Below are 24,052 nucleotides of genomic sequence, written 5' to 3' on the forward strand. Positions count from 1 at the left end.
GTTAATACCCTCCGCAATTACTGTAACTCAGCAGGAACCCCTGCCCAGAACAGCAGCGATCACAGTATGATCAACATGGCATAAGAGATGCTGTTCAAACACGAAGGTGCCTGCTAATGTATGAAAGAACATCTCTTTGAGGGGCTCAGAATCTAATAGGTAAAAGAAAACACTTGGCAATTTTATTGCACAGCCACATATTTTCCATAGTGCACTGGCATTACGTTTAGTAAAAATCACACACACACACACACACACACACACACACACACACACAGGCAGCCAACAAGCGGGAAAAGAGCAGTAGTAGCAGCCATAACCAAAATAAAACTCTTTTGGAATCAAGGCAAACTCCCAAATTCTCAGGTGTCAGTGCAGTATCTGTAAAAAGAATCTTTCCAAGGAAAGATAAAATAAAGAGCAAAGATTTCCAAACATGTTAAAAATTCACACTGAAATGAAAACTGAACATAAAGCATTAGATTTACAAGATTAAGCTGCAAGGCTTCTATGGGAAACAGCCAGAGACAGTACAGCAGCCTACCAAGAATAAATCAATCTGAGTACCAAGTGGCACCGCTGATTCTTTCAAACAGGAGGTACACACTGCATATGCAATAGCTTTTTAAATATTTATTTATTTATTTATTTATTTATTTATTTATTTATTTTCTTATTGTACAAGAAATCGAACTCAAGGCCTTGTGCTTGCCAGGCAGGCACTGTGCCACTAAGCTGTATCTCCAGGCGCAATAACTTTTAAGGAAAAATCATACAATTTGTTGACTAGTTGAGTCATAATATACGAACTGGATGCTTAGGACAACTGAAAATGATAACAAAAGATAAAGGAGGAACATGTTTAAAGATCTTCTCAGGCTAATACACTAATTTTCTGTACACATACCACATGCAGTACTTTCCAGAACACAACTATTGTAGGTTTACATAGGGTTTGGAAAATAGGACATTCGCAGATACTCACACATTATCTACAAAGCCAAAGAATTAGGATTTATCTATATGTGAGTATAGACAATGGTTTATAACCTCAGGAATCCTATCCTAAGATCAAAATGTTTCAGAAAAACTCTCAAATCGTGCTACTTTGATACTATTTCACATATTGGTTGGTTGAAGAAAACATGTAATCAAGTGATTATTTATTGTATATTGTTCTTAAAAGTGAATTTTGAAGAAATACAACATGTTAACCTGTAAACACAGTTTATAGACACTTGTTAGGTATAGTTATGTCCTTAAGGGTGAGAATGTTTATTTGTAGAGCTGTGAAAACTTTTCACAAACATCTAGAAGCCTGAAGCCCACGCTGTTAGGAACCACTGTTATAAAGACCAAGAGATTTCACAATGGGCAATATCCAAACCAAGGTACTCAGGAAAACGTTTCAATCAGAAAGCGCAATACCTATGCGTGCCTCCTCCCAAATCCTACCTCTGGGAGACCCCAAAACAGGTTCAGGGTATACTCCACACCAACAAACCTATCAAAGAAAATGACAGCGGACTACAATAAATTAGTGTCTGGTTAGTTTATACTATTTACCCTACTGGGTAATTCTTAACTTGACATCAGGCTCTTAACAATGGCTAAGAAGAAACAAACTACTTTAAAAACTCAAGAGAACCTGAAAGTGTCAAAATAGCTACTAAAGCAATAAATACTTCAGATACATCACTTACAATAGAAAAGCATTACAACACTGAGTGTTACCAAAGTGAAAGGATGAAACCAGCCCCAGTCTTCTCTCAGAGCACTACCAAGAGGCAGTCGGCACTGAAGGCAGACTGGTTATCACATCAGCAGTGATGGAGAAGCAATCGCAACAGACAGCCAACGGCACCAGAAAGGAAGACATAGCAAAAGGAACAGCACATTAAAAATGCTTACCAGTTTGAAGTCTTGAATGCTACAGATGAAATACGGTGTGTTTGGCCTCCGACTCTCGATATACACACAGTCTTTAAAAGAAAAAGAAATTTTAAAACAATGGCATTTACCTTTACGGGTATAAAGATAGAACCCATACAGCCACTGCCTAAGTACATAAATGACAGTGCATACCCTTCACAGTATTAAAAGCCACTTTCCCAGAGATACTATGCTGTAAGTAACTTGAAGCTAAAGGGAGATAATTCATTTGCTTCTTTATGGGGGGGGGGGGGGTGACTGGGGTTGAACTCATGACCTGCACTTGCCAGGCAGGTGTTCATGCTGCTGATAAAGCCTCAATACACTCTCCAGGGAGGGTCAATCCCATAGGACCACCCACAACCAGAGGAACAAATTTAGATAACAGGAATTATTGGCTAGAGACTGCACAGCAATACAAAGGAAGGAAGGACTCATTTAGGCAGAGGCTCCCACAGAGACAGGGCTTTGCCAAGTGCTACTTTGGCTTTAAGTAATGCTCTGTGACAAAGCAGACTACAAAAGACACTAGTTCTGGGGGCTGGGGATTTAGCTCAGCGGCATAAGCACCTGCCTTATAAGCAGGCAGTTGTGGGTTCAATCCCTGGTACCAATAAAAACGAAAAAGACCAAAAACAAAAAAAAAAAAAAACACTAGTTTTATTACATTATTTAAAAGGACCTTTTCACCTAAACCAAGAGAGAAAAAACTTTTGTGAGAAAACAGACTACACAAAGGTGCTAGTTTTATTATGTTAAAAGGACCTTTCACCTAAACCAAAAGAGAAAACTAATGTACTCTTGTGGATAATTTACAATTAAATATTAACCTAAACACATTTTACTTTTCAATATAAAGAAAACCAAGGAACCAGTTGCAGAATGAAATAAACCAAATTATATTTCCTTCTGAGAAGAAGAGCACTTTCTGAAATTACATTTGTATGGTAGTAGCTGGGCAGTTATTATTGATGTCCTCTACAGCTGGAGCCTAAAAGCTTGCCCTTTTTAATACCATGCTAAGATACTACCACCACCACCACCATCACCAACCTGGCCCAGAAAAGACAGGCTAAGGATCCAGTTCAGCGCCAAGCATACAGGAGGGTCCTGGATTCCATCCCTAGGTTCTCTAAGGCCCTCCCTCACCCCCCAAAACATACTTTTTTTTTTTACAGTAAAGCAGTGTCAATATAAAGGTAAGACTCCACATTACAGCTGATGATCATCATGAAGCTGAGGCAGCAATGTCTACTGCCTCAGAAGAGAAGTGAAGGTGCCCACAGTCAACCTTCTAGGGAGAGTGATCATAATACACTGGAAATGGCTTTCATTTTACTCTTTCCCCTGGCTCCTCAGAATGAACGTGTCTGAGCCTAACAAGTTCTTGACAACACAGACAAATTCTTCCACAGTCTGGTTTTTCATTGTAAATTAAGAGCTGTAATGGTTGATACATCACATAAACCTGAGAGGTTTAGAAGTTTAACTAAGCCACTCAGCAGGAAGCCAGGGTCCGTCCTTTGTAAATATCCTCAGCCTGTGCAAGAGGAGGGCACAAACTGTTTGTGGTGGCTCACGCCTGTAATCCGAGCACTCCAGAGACTGAGGCAGGTGGATCGTTGCAAGTTCAAGACCAGCCTGGGCTACAAATTAAGCCCAAGGCCAGCTTGAACTACATAGGGAGACCAAAAAAAAAGGGAGGTGTTGAGAGTGCTGGGGGGGGGTGCTTACAATATAAGGAAGAGGAGTGTTCTCCTCCCTTCTGCCTTTGTTGCTTTGCTGTCTTCTACCACTCTGAACTGTTGCCCTGTGCCGCACCACCCTGCCTTGGAGCCAGCCGATTATGGACTGAAACCTCCACAAACTGTGAGCTAAATACACTTTTTTTCTTCTTAATTTTGGGTGTTGCAAAATTTGTCTCAACAGCAAGAGAAAACTAGCCAAGAAAGAGAAAGAAGCAAGGATTTGGAGTCCACTCTCCAGTGGACAGATGCTCCCACCGCCAGTGCTACCAGACCCAGTAAGTCTGAGATCATGCAGAGTTTCCACTGAAGGGTTCATCTTTCACAAACACTCTGCAGAACATCAAGATCTTTATACCCAAAAGCCACAAAAGGAAAGCAAGAAATCTGAGTGTCACAGATCTCTAACTAGCATCTCTACTTTAATGTGGACTTGAACAGAGATTGAGACCCTGAATCTATGCTCAGGAATGAAGTATTAACTAAGCTTTTAAAATTATTCCAGGATCTTAGATTTTGAATAATTCCGCTTCAACATCCAGGTAACATCCATTTTATAGTCAGTCACCTTAAACAACAAGCTAGAGACCTTCATACCAGGACAAATACTTTTCTTTATATCTCATATTTAAGTAAAAGCAGAATAAACCAAATATTCTAGATTGAAACTATAGTTCCACTTTATACAATTTATAATGACCCAAAGTCTTAATTTCTGTGTTCTAGTACCTGCTATATTCATTTCCTATATTCCAAATCTCCAGATATCATTTATATATTAATCTCATTCAATCTGGAAACACATGTCTATCATCTCATATAGAAAAACCATTATTGTTTTCTTTCATGACACAAGACCATCACAACCTATTATTTACTGAAATTAAAACAAATAGCTGTCTTCCTATCTAACCATTTCCACTCTTGTGGAAGGTTCAAGCAATAAAAAGATTTGCTCCCCATCATCTGGTCCCACATCTACATGCAACTGGATTGCAATCTTCCAAAGAAACCCCAGCCCTTCTACCCAACCTCCAAGTCCTCTTTCACTCCACCAGCACCTGATCACACCAATTTCATAATTAATTCTACAACAGCAGCAAAGAGAATAAATTCTCCTGGTTCCTCTACAAATAAATTACAATGGTTCCTTCTCTTTCTATAACTTTAGCAAGTTACACTGCCTGTTTTGTTTGGTTTTTGGCATTCAGATAATCAGTACTGTTTGCACTGCAATCATTCTTGGGAACTCAGAGAAACATACTCACTTCTACACTCCCTGGACTCACCAAGGACCAAGGCTGACACAGTGGGAGTACAATAAGGCGATCGAATTCAGTAACAGATGCTTAGTGAGCACTACATAAAACTTTGTTCTTTTTCAGAAAGACAAAAGCTTTGTGCATTTTTTTTCAGAATCATCAGAATCACTTTTACTACAAACGCTTTAAACTCTAAGACATAAAGCAACTATTACATCTCATACATTAAAAGGTCTTTCTAGAAAAGGAGAGGAAAGCTATGTTCTTTTATCATCTTCTGCAAAGTTACAGGCAGGAAACAATTGCCTGTGAATATACCAAAATGTAGCTGGCAGAGAAAGGAAGGAGAGGAAAACGCCATCATGCCAAGGCACCCTCTAAGGTCTGTTTGCCTCAGCTCCTTTCCTAGGCAGCTGGGCTGGGATGCTGCCATGCGGGCGAAGGCGGTGTGAGACAGCAGATTCTCCTACCTGAAGAGTGTGCCATTGCAGTGGCTACCTGTTACGGCTGATACACTGATACACTGTGCCGATTAACTGAGTCTCAGCAGGGAGCCAGGGCTCTCACTGTCTAAGTATCATCCTATGCAAAGGAAGGCAAGAATTTTATCAGTGCTATGGGGGGGGGGGGCTGTCACTAGTTCCTGATAAACAGCACTTTTTGTTTCCAGTTACCATGGCAACCCAAACTGTCAAAAAGAAATGGTTTCATATGAGCTCCCAATATGCTAGAACAGTAATCTTTAAAACAAGTGCCTATGTCAAGCAAAATCTATCAGTATTTTTGAAAAACGTATGAAAAGTCAGATAACCACACTATAAAATTAAGTGACAAAATTTTCAGAGTTCATTTGCATAGTAACAAACTGTACAGCTAAGATCAGGGATAATATGAACTAAAATTGTTAAAGCTATGTCAAGCCTATCATGAGGGAATAGAATATACTGTTTTGAAATGATCTAATTTATTTTTAAAATAAAAGCATTAAAAATTATTTAAGTCATTTTTTTTTAACTTTCCTGCAAATTTAGGGTTATTCAACTAAAGAGAATACTTTCCTTAAAAAAACAGTTCAGAATTCAAGTCTCAGAGGAAAAAAAAAAAAAAAAAATCCCGGGATTTAGCTCAGTGATGCAGCATCTGCCTGGCAAGCTTGAGGTCCTGAATTCGATTCCTGGTATACCCACCCATCCCAAAAAAAACAAAGAACTGCAGTTTCTACTTTTTGTTACTCTGAACGTTATTGAAAATAAACTTAAATTAAGGCCCAATATTCATGAGAAGTATTTCCACCCACCTCATTAATCAAGTAGCTATTTAAGAAAATAATCTATACAAATGTTTATAGTTGAAATAAAATTAAATGGTTTATCTGGAAAGGGAATAATAAGAACGTAAGCTGAACGCAATGCTAAAATCTTACTTGGAATGTATACCCAGGAATCTTCTGAAGCCAAACTGATTTGGCAAGACTGTTAAGAAGCTTATAACTGTATGAACAATGTAAGACTGGTTATAAAACTGGTTTTAGTCAGCTAGATCAGTGATCCCTGACCTGACACCCCCCATAGCCAACATAACCATTGCAGACACTTTTTGTTGTTCATGGGATTTAAAGACGAGGCTTTTCTTTATTAGAAAGCTAGCAGTTTTCAAACAACTGAGTAAAGCTTATGCAGCAATCTATTAAATGCAAAATGCACATTTTCAAAATTATGCAATTAAAACACCTATTTACCACATTGAACAACCAGTTGCTGTAGGGGCTAATACAAACTTTTTTTAATCTTAAAATCAGCATGCCTCGCCGGGGGTTTAGCTCAGTGACCTAAGTGCCTGCTTGGCAAATGCAAGGTCGTGAGTTCAATTCCTGGTAAAAAAAAAAAAAAAACCATGCCTGAAATAGGCCAGAAAAATTAAGGAGCCTATTATCACTAATATCAATTATTCCAAACAACACATAACTAATTTTTCTTTACTAGCAATGTCTGGAAATGAAATCACAACTTTACACTGGGATTTATTCTCTACCAACCAGTCTATGCATAGGAATGGATCGCATTATTTAGTGACCTCAAGTTCTTCTTAGCAGGGAGCAGTAAGACCCATGATTTGGGCAATGATGGTGAATGGGGTGTTTCTGGCTGCTGCTCACCATCTCAACATAGCGTTGTGTCCAAGAATCTATTGTGCAATCTGCAAGCAGAGCACTCACTCAGCTGGGGAAGGATGTCGGCCAAAACTTGAAGACTAATTTTCAAGGCAAAGAAAGCCATCTCTGCTTTTTAAACCCTCAGCAAATCAGCAGGTTTATGGAAAGGGAGCAAAAGCTCGCTCCTCTCAAGGGTAAAAATCACAGCACAGCCTGCAGCATCAGGCAGTTTGTCATTACAAACCACAAGGAACCTGTCAGCTTCTTCCCTGACAGCCTTCTCGCCAAGCAGAGTGGACACTTACTTCCCCCCTAATTTAGCAAGCAGCACTGTCTGCCCTAGCATAAAGCTACCATCAAAACACACAGGCAATCCTCACCTACTGCTCCGCCCCATAAAGACATTTCCTTTCCACTAATGGTTTCCATCTATGAATTTCTGAAATACTCTTTCTTCTTTGCAAAGCAGGACAGTGTCACTCTAACGGAATTTCTGATAGTAAATTCCTTGTAAAAAGTGTGTATGAATGAAGCTTTTCTCACAAAAAGATTTCCCAGAGATATACTATGTGGCCCAGCAGCAAACATGGGAGATTGACCCTCAGAAGTGCTCTCCATTCCTTTCCACTTCTCTTACAAGGAATTTACCTTGCTACTGGGAATCATTCACCGATGTACCAGAAGGGCAATGTAGTATCGCAGAATAAAAGCCCACAAATATCTCTCCAGTTAAGACAGATGCCCAAGACAGAGAGAGAGAGACAGAGACTGAAAAACTGAAATCCTGTCACCCAAGGCACTGACACACTGCACAGCCTCTCGCCAGCCTCTCATTTCTACATTTCTCATTTGCAAACATCCAAACCAGCCCGGTTCCTCAACTCTAAACAACATACAATATTCTACATAGTAAACTCAGAATTTATATGAGAAATAAAGGAACAAAAATGTGGTAAGTTCCATGGGATCCTGGGCAGAATACTGCCATATACTCTTCAATATGAACAAAAAGAATGTAGTTTCATAGTAAATGTTTCTCTCAAGAATACCTGAAATGAGGCTTATTTTTAGGTTTCTGCATGAGAGGTTCTTTCACTGAGAGCATACTGCCCCTGGTAATAACGGAAAACGTAAAGGGAAAAGGAAACAAACACTGGGAAAACAGGGCCTCAGTAATTGAGACCTTCCTGATTCCGGGCCCTGTGTTAACTGTTTACAAAACAGGCTACAAGTCTTAAAGATTATAAACTGGACGGAGGGGGGGTGTTCCTCAGGTAACACATTACTGGTTTCTTTTTAAACTTCGTAAGAATTAAACTCATGTAATGAATTGACATGTCACTGCATCAACTTTTGGTAAACACTGATCACACTTCTAGCCAGCTTTTATCATCTACCCTCACTGCCAACAAAGAAACTATGAGGAGAAAACAGCTGGAGAGAAAGGATGGGAAAGCGCATTGTAATAAACTAAAGGCAACTTGGCTGAAATTTTCACATTTCCTTTTTTCTAGAAATAAAGAAATCTTTCGATTCAACATAATCTTAATGACTGACCTAGATAATGATCCTATTAATGTTAAAAAATGATATAGATAGAGTATTCTGGAATAATGGTACAGCGTGAACCCTTTCTAAATCGACTTCATGCTACATGGGCTTCAGAAATCACCCACAAAAAGCAAGATCATTCTGCAAGCAGCAGAAATCTTACTATTTATCTGACATGCAAAAATATTAGGCATGGTTTGACACCTGTATTTGGTTATCATAACACATTTTGAGCACTCTTATCTCCACAGCTTACTATGAAAATAAATCGTTTAAAAGTCTCCCTACTCTGAAAATGATTCTAGCCAGTTTAACATCCACACTGCAATGATACAATGTGATGTCTCTTACAGCTTTAACCTGCATTTATGTAGAATCTAGGTGCTGGAGAGAGAGAACTCCAGCAATCTCAGGAGAAAAGTGTATTTCAAAACTTGGTGACGACGGGAGCCAGGCATGGTGACGCACACCTACGCACGCCTGTAATCCCAGCACTCAGGAGGAGCTAAAGCAGGAGGACTGTTGCAATTCAAGACCAGCCTGGCCTACAAAGTAAGCTCAGAGCCAGCCTGGACTGCATAGCAAGACCCTGTCTCAAAAAGACTCCTCTCTCCCCACCAAAAAACTTTTGCTACCACTGAGGCCCTGGGTTCAATTCAAAATACTCTGCAGGAGAACACTGTGTAGCTACAGCCCTAGCCAATGACTCCGACCTAAAAATTAAGAAGAAATTCTACTATAAAATCTCCACTAAAAATAGGGAAATGTTCATGAGCATTGTCACAAAGACCAGAAGTGGATGTTGCTGAAATAATGTACATTTAAGAAACTAATGCAGCACGCTCATGGTGACAGGTAGGCTGGTGTGGAATTCGCCTCTCCCCACATGCTGACCACAAACGAATTGCTCATCTGATCTTCAGTGTCACATCCTACGGGGCAGATTTTAAGCAACACTGCTTGCTCCTTTTCAGAAAACAACAAACTGGGAGCCTGGGCTTCGCAATAAATGCTTCAAACCAATTTGCAGTGCTCACTGGAAATACACAGGAGAATTCACAATGCCTGGGCTATAATTCTTATTTGGCAAACGATTTTACTATAAATTGGTATCACAGTGAATCCATTTTCTTTATGAGTTTTTTGCTACTATTTAATGGACTGTCAGTAATTTAGATTTTATCTATTTAAACTCATTCAAGCCTGGCTTCTGATTGTACAGTAAATGGAACATACTTCTCTTCAACGAAATTAATGACAGTTAATTGTAGGCTGCAGTTCTCAATTTTGTAAAAGCAACTATTCCACAGTTCAAGCATTAAGCTACAAAATTTCCCACACCAATTATTTTTCTGTATTTTATAGGCATCTACAACTTGGATGTCTGAATTAAAAGACTTGTGTATATATACTAGTGTAATCAAGACTAATATATATCCAATTAATATTCCTTCCCATTCCAATATTTACCTCCAACTTTCCCCAGAGTCTGGACCTAGCTATAACCAAGTGTGAGGAAATAGAAGTTTTACTGTCAGTCTGGACAGACAGAAGCTCAGATTTTGTTATCATAATTGAAGATTAAAATTTACTATCTTTTTTTCTTATGATTGAATGATTTCCATATATATTTTAGTCACAATGTCACCATTAAGGGAAATTTAATACAATTAAAGTAAATACACCCTATGGAACTAGAAGTACCAATCACTGCATAATCTCACATACATACTAAACTGAACTATCTGTTCTGAGCCTGAACAGAAATCTACTTCTGAGTTTTATTTACCAGACAACACAATAATCCATGATGACATTTCTTAAGTGATTAGATTTTTATCTGGCACCACACAACTGTGTAGGAGATGCCTAAAGGAGAAAATGACATGCAAAGAAGCACGTTAAAAGAAACATCAAATCAACATCCAAATACTAAGATGAGCACCAAGGATTTGCTGCCCCCAAGCTATAACCACCAGGGTCACAGAATAACAGCTTTTTTTAAAAGATGGGAGAGGGAGAGAGGGCAAAATGTAAGCGTCCTTCTCCTGGCCTTCACCGACTGGCTGGGGTCCTCCTCTGGAGAAAGAACAGCCATCCAGCCAGCAGGGCGTGCCTTGCTTTGTCCGTGGCCATCCCGGGCAGGCGGGCGGGCGGCCTCCCTCGGCGTCCCAGGCTTCCCCACTGTGCTCACTCCCTGCCTGGCGCCGACTCCCTCGGGCTCCTGCTCACACACACTGTGAGTACACAATTTGGCCTGTAAGATGGGGCTCAAGAGCAAGCACCCTGCTTTCGTATCCCATCCCACTATGCTGCCACAGAACACTGTAATGTTACATGCACAGAAGACAGTGCTCTCATTTTACTGGTTGCTTGATAAAAATTCTAACACTACAGCTGACCTGTAACGACCATATTAAAAAATTCTAATGTGCTCGAATTCTATTACTGTTTCGGACAGCTTCAAATCTAATCACTTGTTTTGATTTATATCTGCGTCCCGATTCTCTAACCCTACCCTCTACTTCTCCCTTGTACCAGTGTCATTTTCATCTGGGTTTTACTGCTCTCTTTACTGTTGTTTCATGGGGTAGTGTGTTTTTTAACTGAAGTTAAAGACTAAGGCATTCAAAGAATAAAACACATATCATCACTTTCACATTTCTGCATAAATACGAAGCCCTCAGGTGTTCAGTAATTATCTTCAGCCCACTGTGAATTACGAATGCCATTTCACAAACACTCAACAGGTATTTGGAAAAACTAATTCCACCTACCCAGTGATTTCCAGTTATCTGTGTCCTTGGGATTCTATACATAGAAATTTTGTTTTTAAACATATCAAATATTTCCAGGCTGAAACGTATTGGACAAGACTATTTTTTCTGATGATCTGCCATCCACTTGTCACTTTTATCATCAAAATTAGCACAGGTTTGAGTAAAGTAATAGTACTGAAGTATCTAAATATTCCTTGATTCCTAATAAAAGACACTAAAGATTTTACTTATTGTTTAAGCCACTGGAGGCTCTGGGTGTTTCAAGTGTAGGTGCTCTGGATTAACGTAGCACACAAAGAGAGATTTGCCTTAGCACACGGCTCCTTTTGTAATCTGTACCTTGGAAAAATCATGTTCTGAACATCTGCTGAGAGGAAATGGATCAGAACTTTACAGGGAAAAAAACGAAGACTTCTCTATTTTAAACAAAGTGGTAACAGTCTAGTAGTAGGCAAGTCTTACCAAGACTAATTTTTAAAAATGAATATAAAGCTATTCTCTAAGAAACGGAATAGGGCCAGGGATTTAGCTCAGCGGCCTATGTGCCTGCCTGGCAAGTATAAAGTCATGAGTTTGATACCCTGATACCACCCCCCACACACACACACACAAAAAAAAAAAAAAAAAAAAGGGAAAGAAAGAAACAATCAAACTCATAAAATATCCCCAGATAGACTTACTGGGTACCATCAACATGCCACAAAGTCCTCAAAATATTGAAGCAACTAAAAACGCAGCTGATTGAAAACTAGACAGGAAAACATAACTATGTTTTTAATAGCCTTAATTGTACTTTGTTTGAGTCAAATATGCCTTTCTCTTCTTCTTTAGTAACAAGGTACCTGGTGCCTACTGGGCACAGGACCCCTCAGCATGACAGTAACAGTTCTGGCCATGGAAAACAAAAGATTTGTATTATTAATTTTTTTTAGGTTTGTATTATTTTAACTGTTGGAAACAAAATCGTTGAAAGAGAAAGAAATCTGCTCTTTATACTCTGAAAGCAAATGTATGGGCTAGGATAGAACACAGGATGAAACCTGAGATGAGACTAGAATAAAAAGTCACACACAATGGAACAACAAAAGCTCTGGCCCCAGCCCAACAAGGCCAGAAACCCATAATCCATTATCACCTAAGTCACACGATTACCAGCATTTCTGGATGTTGTACTCAAATCAACCTCTGTGTGTGTGTGTGTGTGTGTGTGTGTGTGTGTGTGTGTGTGTTGCTCAAGAACCCAGGGCCTCACCCACTAGGCAAGTGTTCTACCAATGAGCTACATTACATCCCCACCCCTATATACTTTCTTAAATGGGAAAAAAAAATTTACATTATCTTCATGGATAGCATCCAGACCACTAATTTTTTTTTAAATAGGAAAAGTTGGGAACAGAAGATCCTAGAAAGTACATTTAAAAAGATAGAATCCAGAACTCTTAAAAATGATGAAAACACCTTTATTACACAGCATAATTTTTTTTAAGTCGGTACCAGAACTCACGACCCCACACTTGCAAGGCAGGCGCTTTTGCCACTGAGCTAAATCCCCAGCCCCTATTTTTTTGTTTTTTGAGACAGGGTCTCACCATGTAATCCAGTGTGACCTCACCTCACTATATCGCCCAGGCTGGCATCAAACTCATAGTGATCCTCCTGCCCCAGCCTCCCAAGTGCTGGGATTACAAGTGTGTAAACCAAGTTTCCAGCAGACTCTCCAAGGTACTACCGCAGTGGCTCAGGACAAATTTCCCCTCCCAGAAGCTGGCTGGCACATGGGCCAGCACCACTAGTCCCTGCTTTCTTGTGTCACTTCTGTGTGGATCTGATTTCAGTACCTGAGAGAGAAGGTGTGGCTGCTCCTTCCAGGACAATACAAAGACTCCTGATGAGCAAAGTTCCTAGAATGCTATTTGACTTATAGAAGTCCCACTCAGCTACAGAGGGGACAGAGGATCACCTGAGCCCAGGAGATAAAAAGGTCGGACTGAATAACCCCACAAGATCCCTGGACAAAATTCCACTTCCACTGCCTCCAGCCCACCCTCAACAGCACTGACAACTGCACAGAAGGCCCTGAGCCTAACCCTACATGCCCACATTTATTCATTAGATTTTATTTTGAGACAGGCTCTCATTAAGTCACTTGAACTTGTGATCCTCCCACCTCTGCCTCCCAGAATGGTGGGATTACAGGCAATGTACCACTACACCCAGTTAAGATTCTGTTACTTTACATAGATATCTACCTCACTTCACCACATTAAAAAGAAATTGTATTAAATAACAAGATTTATTAGAGGTTATTACTCCAAAGTAGTAATGAAATATAAACATTATTTTTGGATCTTTTTCTCTATGTGATGTGACCTAAGTACATCTATGACATAGTGGCATCACAGATACTGCCACTATTGCTATGGTGTACTGCCTGCCTTTGTAATTGAATGTAATGAATTAATGAAAACAAAGACATCTTTTTTCCCAGTCAAATCCACAGTCCGCTGCATTCTCCCCTCCGCAGTCTCCAGGGCCAGCCACATTCCCAGGTTACGAAGCCTACCATTAATGGCATACAAAGCAGCAGTAATGGTTCAGATTTATAATTACTGACATGGCAATCAATTCAGGATACATTAGAAGACTTATTATAGAGCTGAAAATACTATAATTTCACTCATTCACTAAGGAAAGCAAATATTAACAGGTTTAGTGGTTGTAATTTTTAACTTTTTGCTTATGTGCAATTTTCAATTTAATTCTTGAAAATACATTATTTGTTCACCAAAAAGGAAAACTGAAGGAAGAAAATTACAAGAGACAATAAAAAGGAAGTCCTGTAACTCAAACATTATAAATATACCTACAGGGCAAAAGAAAAAGCAACACATGAACTCAGGGGTGGTAACATAAAAGTGAACCACTTCTAATAACAACAGAAGATGTTGCAGAAATGCAGCCACACGTTCTCTCTCAGATACCAACATCAGACCCATGCAGAACTGGAAAAACAAAGAGGGAGACTAGGGGTGCCAGTTAGCATCTGGTGGAGCTGCAAATTCATACGCCCATGAATCAGATGCCTCAGCCATCAGAATCCTGGAATACAGCAGAAGAAAAACACATGACAAAACTGATGGTCTGCACGCACAGCTGGTCTATACCAATCCTGATCTGAATGTCAAGAGCAATTTTCAAAAAGATTCACTCCATGTCAACAAATATCGGTATCTTGGATAGTTGCTACAAACCTCAAAATCATTCTAAGCTTATAAGCCTGAAAGGTAGCCCAGAATTTTTCTCCTTCAAAATGTCTCCCAGCCAATATGCACAACAAACAGGAAAAAAGATCTCCATTGTTCTGGCTGAAAGGCCAGACAACATTCTTTCTAAGGAAAAGCATAACCTCCTGAAATCAGAATGCTGCTAGAATAGTTCTCAAGTGCACACTTGAAAATCTTAAATGTAAGTTTGTACTATGCAATAGTGATAAGCCACCATTTTCACTTACACTATTCCTGATGATATAAAAATGCAGCATACTGTGGTGGTGAGACCTTTTTGTGACATTTCCCTTCCCCGTGTTAGAAAGGAAAAATTACAATTATATATACAGCATTACTAACATCCTCATAATCTACTTGGAAGTTATACACTGTCCATATTATATAATATCAACACAACGGGAAGCCAGGTCAAGTAAAATCTAAAATCTAAATACCCTCTGATAGTAACAACAGCTTGCTTAACATCCAACAGCTGTGCACAGCTCTACTAATAAGGCACAGATTAAAATGGTAATGTAAAAATCGAGAATAAAAGAAACACACTGAAGTATTTGAAATCTGTACTAAAAACTCACTCCATTTCTCCTAGTAGTGTAATCAAATCCCTCCTTATCTTTAAGTATATCAATCTCTATTGATTAGTCTATGGATGAGAGACTAACACTCCATCTGTCAAGCAGCAACATCTGCGGTGCACACAGAGGCAGCCAAAACAATGCCCACGACCTCCAAGGGGGTATAAAATCTTTAAGACTCTTACTGTTAAGCTGAAAGAAACAACATATGTTCGTGTGTGTGTATGTACATAAAAAATAGTTAAGATAGTTGTACTACTGATTTCTCTGAGTTCACCGAAGAGAAACATGTGCTGGCGTTGTTCGGACAACTGCATGCAGACATCTTGTGCTCTGGGTGAATGATTTGGAGATGACAGTGCACACCGTATGTGCCACTGTTGGCCTCATTGACATGTTTTCAAATTTCGTTTTAGGGCTTTTTTTTTTTCTTCTTCTCTCTTTCTCTCCTTGAAATAAAATGGATTTGGGAGGAAGAAAAAAAAAAGATGCTCACAGTTGAGATTTTGCCTTTACACATTACACCAACATCACACTGGAGATTATGGAAAATTCATTTCTTACAAAGGCAAATGAATGGAGAAAATTTTAGAGATCTAAGTGAAAAACAGACTGAGGAGCTGAATGAACACTGCAGAATAGCACTCGTACCTAAAATGCACTATGCCAACTAGCTTCACCACATTTTTAAGGAGGAAATAATGAAAAAACATTTAAAGGGCTGGATATTTTAATAGACATTTAACATACAAAATTAATAAACTTGGTAAAGTGGCTTTAGAAGCTTACTCATTTCCAGGCATTGAAACCTTCACTAAGAACCACCAGGTAACTAATTTACCATCCCATATACAAAATTTATACTAACATAAACACAGGGGGAAAAAGCAAACTAGAAACAAAAGCATTTATCTGTACTTTTTCTGATACTCAGGGTATTGAAGCCATTTCCAAGGCAAATCTCATATATGTAAGCTTCTACTGTGCAGTATTTAAATATTTTTAGGAAGAAACAAAAGCCTTTATCCACACGCGCTAGAGAACAGTGTATCATCACATACAGTTCCAGTTTTAAACCCAAAGACACTATTTTTTAATTCTGAGAAGTCTGGTTTCCTCAGCTGGGAGAGCTGTAAAAATTAAGTAGAAGGCAGTATCTGGAAGGGTGACAAACACATGGGTCAGTGACAAGCACAAGCCAATCTCTGTCAACAGCAGAGCCAAATTCCTGCATTTCAATTTATGCTATCCAACTCCCACACCATCATGCCACTTCAAGACAAAATTGTTTCCTTTTAAAAACAAAGCTTGTTGCAAAACTGATAATGTGTAACAGATTAAATAACTTTCAGCAATTTACTTGGCTACTACAAAGCAAGGCATCAATGTATATTTATAAAAAGGGAACATTTAACACATTTAACAATTAATTGAGCCAGCAAAAGCTAACCCTCAACAGTTTAGGAGTTCAAACGCTTGCTCACTAACCAAAAGGGCAGAGGATTTTAACGTAACTGCGGGAAACTCAGTCCAATTAGACTCTAGGTGAACATAAATCTCATTCCTCTGTGGTTTGGGCTCTTCCTCGTCACAGTCCACTAGACTGATTTCAGCATCCAGCTTGGAGATCCAAACAAAAGAACCCCCACTCCCTTTGTGGCCTCTTGTCATAGTAGTGTATTAATCAAGCACCTCCAGGTTCCAGGCTGAACAGGGAAGGTCTCGCAAAGGTTGTCAGCTGCTGTTACAAGCAGCGCACAGTGCAGCAGGGCGTTGCGGGGTAATCACGCACTGAAGACACTCAGGGTTTGTGCCAGCTTATAATGGTAACAACTCAACTCACTCACTCTGCTTCCTCATTCAGTTTCTAACCAGCTTCTATGGAGAGGATATGTACACTCTTTCCAAAGAAAACAAATAAACACATAGGATTTCAAAGTGGTGTCATTTGGGATACCCATTGTTTTACAGGATAACTTCACCAGCAAATTTCTTGTGAGCAATTCACACTGAATTAACCAGGGAGTAAATCCCAACTACTATTCTATTTAGAAGACATCGTTCTGTGCCTGGAAGAGTTTGGAAAAAGCAGAAGGGCTAAAACTTCAATATCTAAGTGGGTTCATCAATACAAAAATGTAAGTTATTTTTTAAAAATTAACTGAAATCAACCAAATTAATATTTTTAATGCAGCATCAATACTAGAAGATTAAAGGGGGAACATCTGAGCACCAGGGCTGGTGCATGTAGGCAAGCACTCCTACCACTGAGGTCACCTTCAGTCCAGTGACAGAATTCTATGGATCGTAAGAACAGGGTGAACTAGAGGCTAAGGTCAGCAATCCACAGAGCAGAAGTGGGCATACTATGACCTATAGGACTCCTCAAATCCACTCTTTGCTCATTTAAAAGACCCACAGATCATGAATGGGCTTTGCATTTGGAAGGTCCAAAGGCCAGCAGTGGAAGCGAGAAAGTCTATGCCAGTGATCTGTGCCATTAAGTTGAGGGTTCTGCACCGGATCTAAGAAGCTATGCTCAAAATAAGGACTAGGGCTCCCCGAAAAGTACCACAGCCATCCTTTGTGACAAGGTTTGGAGCTCCTCTAATGACGACAACAGCCAAGTTCCTATCAGGAAAGATGCTGGACAAGATTCTCAAGAGAACTACAACACTAAACCTTCCTCTCCAGGTCTCTTTTCTGTCTTGACAGCAGTCCTCAGGCAGGCCATCTACATTCAGCACCACAGGGATTCAGTTCAGCTGGTACTCCAAGGTGAGCACCAGTTAGCAATCCACCACACCAGTCCGTCATTTCCAACAGTTCTTAGAGCCAAACATGAGTGCTACAGAATAAATAATGTAGATGAAGCCACGAACCCTAACAAAGTTGCACACTTCTACATCAACTCACAGAATTAGGTAATGTGAGGTTAGAAGTCAGAGTCTTTTGGAATTGAGGTGCCAGAGACTCAGTAGCTGTAAATACTTTCCTTTCCTAGGTTATAGCTAGAAAGACTAAAAATTAAGCAATCCCAATTAACTGGAATGGTAATTAAGTTCCTTAATTAATATACATCTTTCCAACCTGTGAAAATTTATGAAAGTATAAACAGACTTAACAGAATCAAAAGTACCATAACGTTTTGGGGTTATAAAGAAATCAGGTTACAGACAGGCATCCTGGAGCACACTGTAATCTCAGCACCCTGGAGGCTAGGCATGAGGACCACACTGAGCCCTCAGCAACTTAGCAATTTAATAAGACCCTGCCTTAAAATTAAAAAGGGCTGGGATGTAGCTCAGGGAAAAGGCCCAAGTCTCAGTATGTCCAAAATAAAAGAGAAATAAAAATCAATACATTTGAAATTTTTGTTCATAGTTAAAAACATTTCGGGCTATTAGCATAATATTCTGTGAATTTCAGGCTGGCCTCAAATTGCACAGTGACCCTCCCCTACTTTGGCCTCCCAGTGCTGAGATGACAGGAGCACGCTGCCTTGCCCAGCCCTTGCTGGACTTTGTGTGTGCACTCCTGAAGCCCCAGGACGTCCCTGAGATGCCCTTTTTACCCTCATTTACTCACAGAGAAATGCACAGCAACTGCAGGCACAGTGGCAAAGCGGCTTGTGCTATACTGCCCATGTCTGAGACTGAGTCAGAGTTCTGCTCAACACCAAGCCAAAGTAGTTTAGCCACAGCACTAAAACGTCTTAAGAGAATTTTTATTTAGGATCACTTCATTTATAGGTCTACTTTAACATTTAAGAGGAGTTAAGTTCTTTTTTTTTTTTTTTTTCTTTTTCTTTTTTATCGGTACCGGGGATCGAACTCACAACCACACACTTGCAAGGCAGGAGCTTATGCAGCTGAGCTAAATCCCCAGCCCCAGGAGTTAAGTTCTTGAGGAAGGTGTATATTAACCTATGCCTTACAGAAAACAAGAAGATTCACACAGGTAAAACCAACTGCCACGTGACCTAACAATCCCAACATGAGGTATGTATCCCAAAGAAATGAAACCAGTATGTCCAAGAGAATACAGGCGTGTGCAGCAGCGTGGATGAACCCAGAGCATATGCTGCTCAGTGAAGTGGCCCAGGCACAAAGTAAATGTTTACTTAGTCCTAACGGAAGCACGACGCTATCCGAGGGAGGCCACACAGTACACAGAGGACTGGAACACTCTAGCTGCTACCTCTGCCTATGCCACAAATATCTGGGCAGGGAGTATGTGTCCTCAAGGTGCCAGTCACTTTTCCAGCCACCCGGGTCCCTGAACCAAAGGGAAGGTGATGCCTGTCCCAGTGTATGCATGGGGATGGAAGCATCTCAAACGGGACTCACCCGGGGGTGGGCTAAGAGTAGAAGTGTAGCAGCCAGGAAACTGAGAAGAGTGGGTGACTGGTAAACTTCCTTTCTGAGTTTATTGTTAACTGCTCATAAAAATACTTATAAATAATTACCATTTACCACTTTCTTGCCCATTATGAAGGGTGACTTTTAAGTAAAAACATAAAAATTTCTGCCTTCTCTGGAACACACTGGCTGATTCAGACATTTCTACTGTAATACAATGCATGTGATGCAGGTAAACCGCAGATTCAGGGCAGGGGTGTCCACTGACACTCAGGGCTTACATAAAATGCAGCATCATGGGCAGACTGCTCAAACCCCACACATCTGAAGTCAGCCGCCTGGTTTTTTACAATCACTAAGTACACCTCCAGAAGTAAGACAGTCCACGGAGGCTTCCAAGACAGAGTGGCTGAGAGCGACCTGGGGAATAAACAAATGAAACCAGAAGACGCTGCCTTGAAGGCACAGAGCCCCGTGGAGGAAGGGGCAGAGTGAGGACAGGACAGCACAGCGAGAGGCTGCGGGGTGGCCCTCCCGGGGGCGCTGCTGGGGCAGCCGTCATTTCCCCTTCACTGTATTAGAAATGACAGGCTCCTTGGGGTGACACAACAGAAGCTCCCGCTCTCCCTTGTCTTCTCCTTGCCCCTAAGCCTTGTTACGGCGCAGCTCCTTCTCTCACATCCCTCCTGAGGCCCAGGAGGAGCTGCACGGGAACAGCACACGGTGGCCCTGCTGGCGGACTTCCTCTAGTTTAGCTACAGCGCACACAGCCAAGCAGCCCTCAACAGTCGGCCGTGTGGTCCGTTCTTGCTGAACACGGCGAGGGCGCGCGGCCTCTAGACGGAGCACGCGAGGCTCTGCTGGCCTCCAGGCCTTGTCTGCCGGCTGAGCTGCTCTGACTCAGCCCCATTACATACCTGCAACTTCGGGGGGACAAGGAGTCAATGTTTCTGTCTTTGACAGGAACATGAACTCAAGCTGAATAAACTCAAACTGTTCTTCTGGGCTCTGACTTTTGTTCGTTGTTGCTTTCAGGCTTCTGGACTATTACTCACTGCGTACTTCAGACTGATCTTAGACTTACTGTGAAGCCCAGGCTGGCTTCCAACACACAGTAACCCTCCTGCCTCAGCCTCCCCAGTACTGAGATTATAGGCATGCACCATCACACCCAGCTTTTTTGTTGCTGCTGCTTCTTTTATTAGTGTGTGTTTGCAACAGGTCATAACGATGTTCGTTCCGGGGAACTGGCATGTGTATACAACATACCTTGACCATTTTCAGTCATTCTACCTCCTCTCCTCATCTCCAACCAGGACACCTGTTTTTCCCTTAAATGTTTTTCCCCCGCTAGGGGGAGAGGTGGTTTAGGTTTGTCATACAAGAAAGTCGTATCATACTAGACTTTCTGCCTGTCTCACTTCATTTAGCACTATGGTCCCAAGTGCCACCCCTTTGCTTTAAATGGCATGATTTCCCGCTTTTTTTTTTCTCTCTTCCGGTTTTTATCGGTACCGGGGATGGAACTCACGACCGCCTGCTTGCAAGGCAGGTGCTTATGCCGCTGAGCTAAACCCCCAGCCCTGATTTCCCTCTTCTTTACGGCAATATTCCTTTGTGTGTGTGTGTGTGCACTGTGAGGTGAGGGTTGCAATCCAGGGCTTCCTCACTGAACTACGGACCCGGTCCTTTCTATTTCTACTCCAAGTCAGGGTCTTGCTAGGTCACTAAGTTGCCCAAGTAGGCTCAAACTCGGGCGGGCTGGGACGATAGGCATGCGCTGCCATGGCCACACGCCATTGTCCACTGTCTGCTCACAGGGCCTCTGTCAGTTGCGCTGCTATGGACATAGCTATACACGCATCCCTAGTCTGACTTCTTCTCTTCTTTAGGGAACACAGAAGACAGCTACAGTCGAGCCAAAAGCAATTTCTATTTTCCCTCTCCTTGAGACAAATCTCTGCACCGATTTCTGTAGTGGTTGTGCTAGTTTGCGTTCCCCTCAGTGTAGCAGGGTTCCTTTTCCCCCACAACCTTGTCACCTTGTGTTGCTTTTATGTGCTTGATGACAGCCATTCTGACTGGATGGAATCTCAGGGCTGTCGTCATTTGCATTTGCTTAATGACTAATAATGAACATTCTTCACATACTAGTTGGCTATTTATACTTCTTTTGATAAGTGACTATTTAGGTCATTTGACCATTTTGACTGGGTTAATTGTTCAAGTGGTTCTTTTTTTTTTTTTTTTTTTTTTTTTTTTTTTTTTTTTTGATTCTTCATATATTCTAGGTATTTAGCCCTCCATTAAAGAGTGGCTAGCAAAAATTCTTTCCCATGCTATAGGCTGACTTTTCAATTTCCTATTTCCTTTGCTTTTCATAAGCTATTTAACTTGATATAACCCCACTCACTGATTCAGGATGTTATTTCCTGCACTATCGGAGTCCTGGCCTGTGCCTCTGATGGAAATACTTCCCCCTACGTTATCTTCCTGCAGTTTCAATGTTTCTATTTTTACACCTAGGCCTTTGATCTGTTTTGGTTTGACTTGGGTACAGGTTGAGAGATACAAATCTAGTTTCACTCTTCTGCATATGGGCGGCCAGTTTTTCCAGCATCAATTTTAAAAAGGCTATCTTTCTTCAACAGATGGCTACATATACAAAGTGCTGCTTGTGTGTCTATTTCATTGTCTACATGTCTACTTTTGTGCCAGTACCGTGTTTTTGTTTTATTTATTTGTATGGGAATCGAACTCAGAACCTCGTGCTTATCAGTTGGTGATGTGCCAGTGAGCTATGTCTTGGTTGTGGATTTTTGTGGTATAACTTGAAATCCTATATGCGATGCCTCCTGCTTTACTCATCTGCTTTTCCAGATGAGAACCACCAGTATCTCCTGAGATCTGTGCCATGTTGGAACTTAGTACACTGGGAAACCAAGCAACCAGCCTGCCTCCCCGATAAGCAACAGTAAAGCTACTGGTGCACGCTGTAGATTCAAACATCCCATTTCCCCTAACCCCTTCCCCTGCCCCCCTCTGCCCCCCATTAGCAAATGGGAACCAGAAATCTGAGCATCTCCTGGGAGGTTGACCATAGCAAATAAGGGGGATTTCCTTCAACCATCTCTTAGAAGGCAAATATTTTTATTACTGTTCTGCTTTATTCTGATTAATGGTACTGCTCTATTCAATATTGTTTTGATAAGTTCTATAATATTCTGTATTTCAATATACGTGATTGAAAGAACAATTAGTGTAAAGATAACAAAATATACTGTGATACCTATTACTGTTATCTTGGTAACCTGCTGTTAAGTTCCATACCAATTTCACTACACGGTCTCAGTTGGCTTTAAAAATAATGATGATGATGATGATAATAATAATAGGGACTTTATTATATCTATAGACTGCTTTTGGTAAAGCAGCAATTGTAACAGTATTAATTCTGGTGGTCCAAGAATAAGGGATGACGCTCCTTTATTTTTTTTAAGACTTCAGTGACAACTTCATACATAGTGCATGGTATGTGCAGCACTGATTACAATTAAATCTCTTGTATTTTTTAATTATTTAAGTTTATTGGTATATTTCAGATGTATATAATGATCACATTTGTAGGGAATTTGTATCTGATTATAACTGAATCTCTTTTCTTTCCCCTTCCCCCTACCTCCCTTAATCTCTCTTCCACTCCTTATTTACAAACACTGTTTCCATTTTTCCTTACTTTCTCATTATTTCTTTCCCTTTCATCCTTTCCCCTTCCTCTCTTCCTACTTCCCCTTCCCACGGAACATTGTCTGCCTATTTCATGATACCTATTACACATTTGGACTTCATTTACTCATGGTTTCTCATGCCAAAGAACAATGTTGTGTTCACACACGCGTCCAAGGTTTTTCACTGCACGGTCTCAAGGTGCACCCATTTGGCTAGCAGGGTCTCACGCTCATCCTCCCTCACATCACAGCAGTGCTCCACTGTATAAGAAAGCGCACCTTTTTTATCCATTCATCTGGTGGTGGGCATTTGGGCTGTTTCCAAGATTTGGCTATTACAAACTGTGCTGCTATACACATGGGTGTGCATACATTGCAGTGGTATGCTTTTATTCTTTCAAGAAAATACCAAGAAGAGAATGGAACCTCTACTTTTCTGAGAAATCTCCACAATGATTGAACCAATCTATACTTCCACCAAAATGGAGAAGGGTTCTTTTTTCCCTCCAGCCCCACCAGCATTTGTTACTGATTTCTTAATAATAGTCATTCTTTCTGGGGTGAGGAGGGTCTCAGTCATTTTAACTTGCATTTCTCAGATGATAAATGAAAAAGTATTTCATATATACCAACTTAAGTATCTTGACTTTTAAGTGATAAACATTTCAGTTATTCTATA

The 24,052-nt window shown here is 40.6% G+C and overlaps 1 protein-coding gene across 8 annotated transcripts in view; it reads right to left on the minus strand.

The window, feature by feature from the left end:
- The window catches only part of Rere (arginine-glutamic acid dipeptide repeats), a 381,226-nt gene that overhangs the window by 216,973 nt on the left and 140,201 nt on the right, over nt 1–24,052 (minus strand). For 7 of the 8 annotated variants that reach the window (XM_063235444.1, XM_003471446.5, XM_005004377.4 and 4 more), the window contains exon 3: nt 1,912–1,982. The exons of the other annotated variant lie outside the window; for it this stretch is intronic. In XM_063235444.1, coding sequence (XP_063091514.1) covers nt 1,912–1,982 — 71 coding nt within the window. The remainder of the gene's footprint in view (nt 1–1,911; nt 1,983–24,052) is intronic. 8 annotated transcript variants of the gene reach the window in all.

Source organism: Cavia porcellus, unplaced genomic scaffold (assembly GCF_034190915.1).
Source record: "Cavia porcellus strain 051 isolate PalLab524CR breed Dunkin Hartley unplaced genomic scaffold, mCavPor4.1 scaffold_25, whole genome shotgun sequence".
Taxonomy (NCBI): domain Eukaryota; kingdom Metazoa; phylum Chordata; class Mammalia; order Rodentia; family Caviidae; genus Cavia; species Cavia porcellus.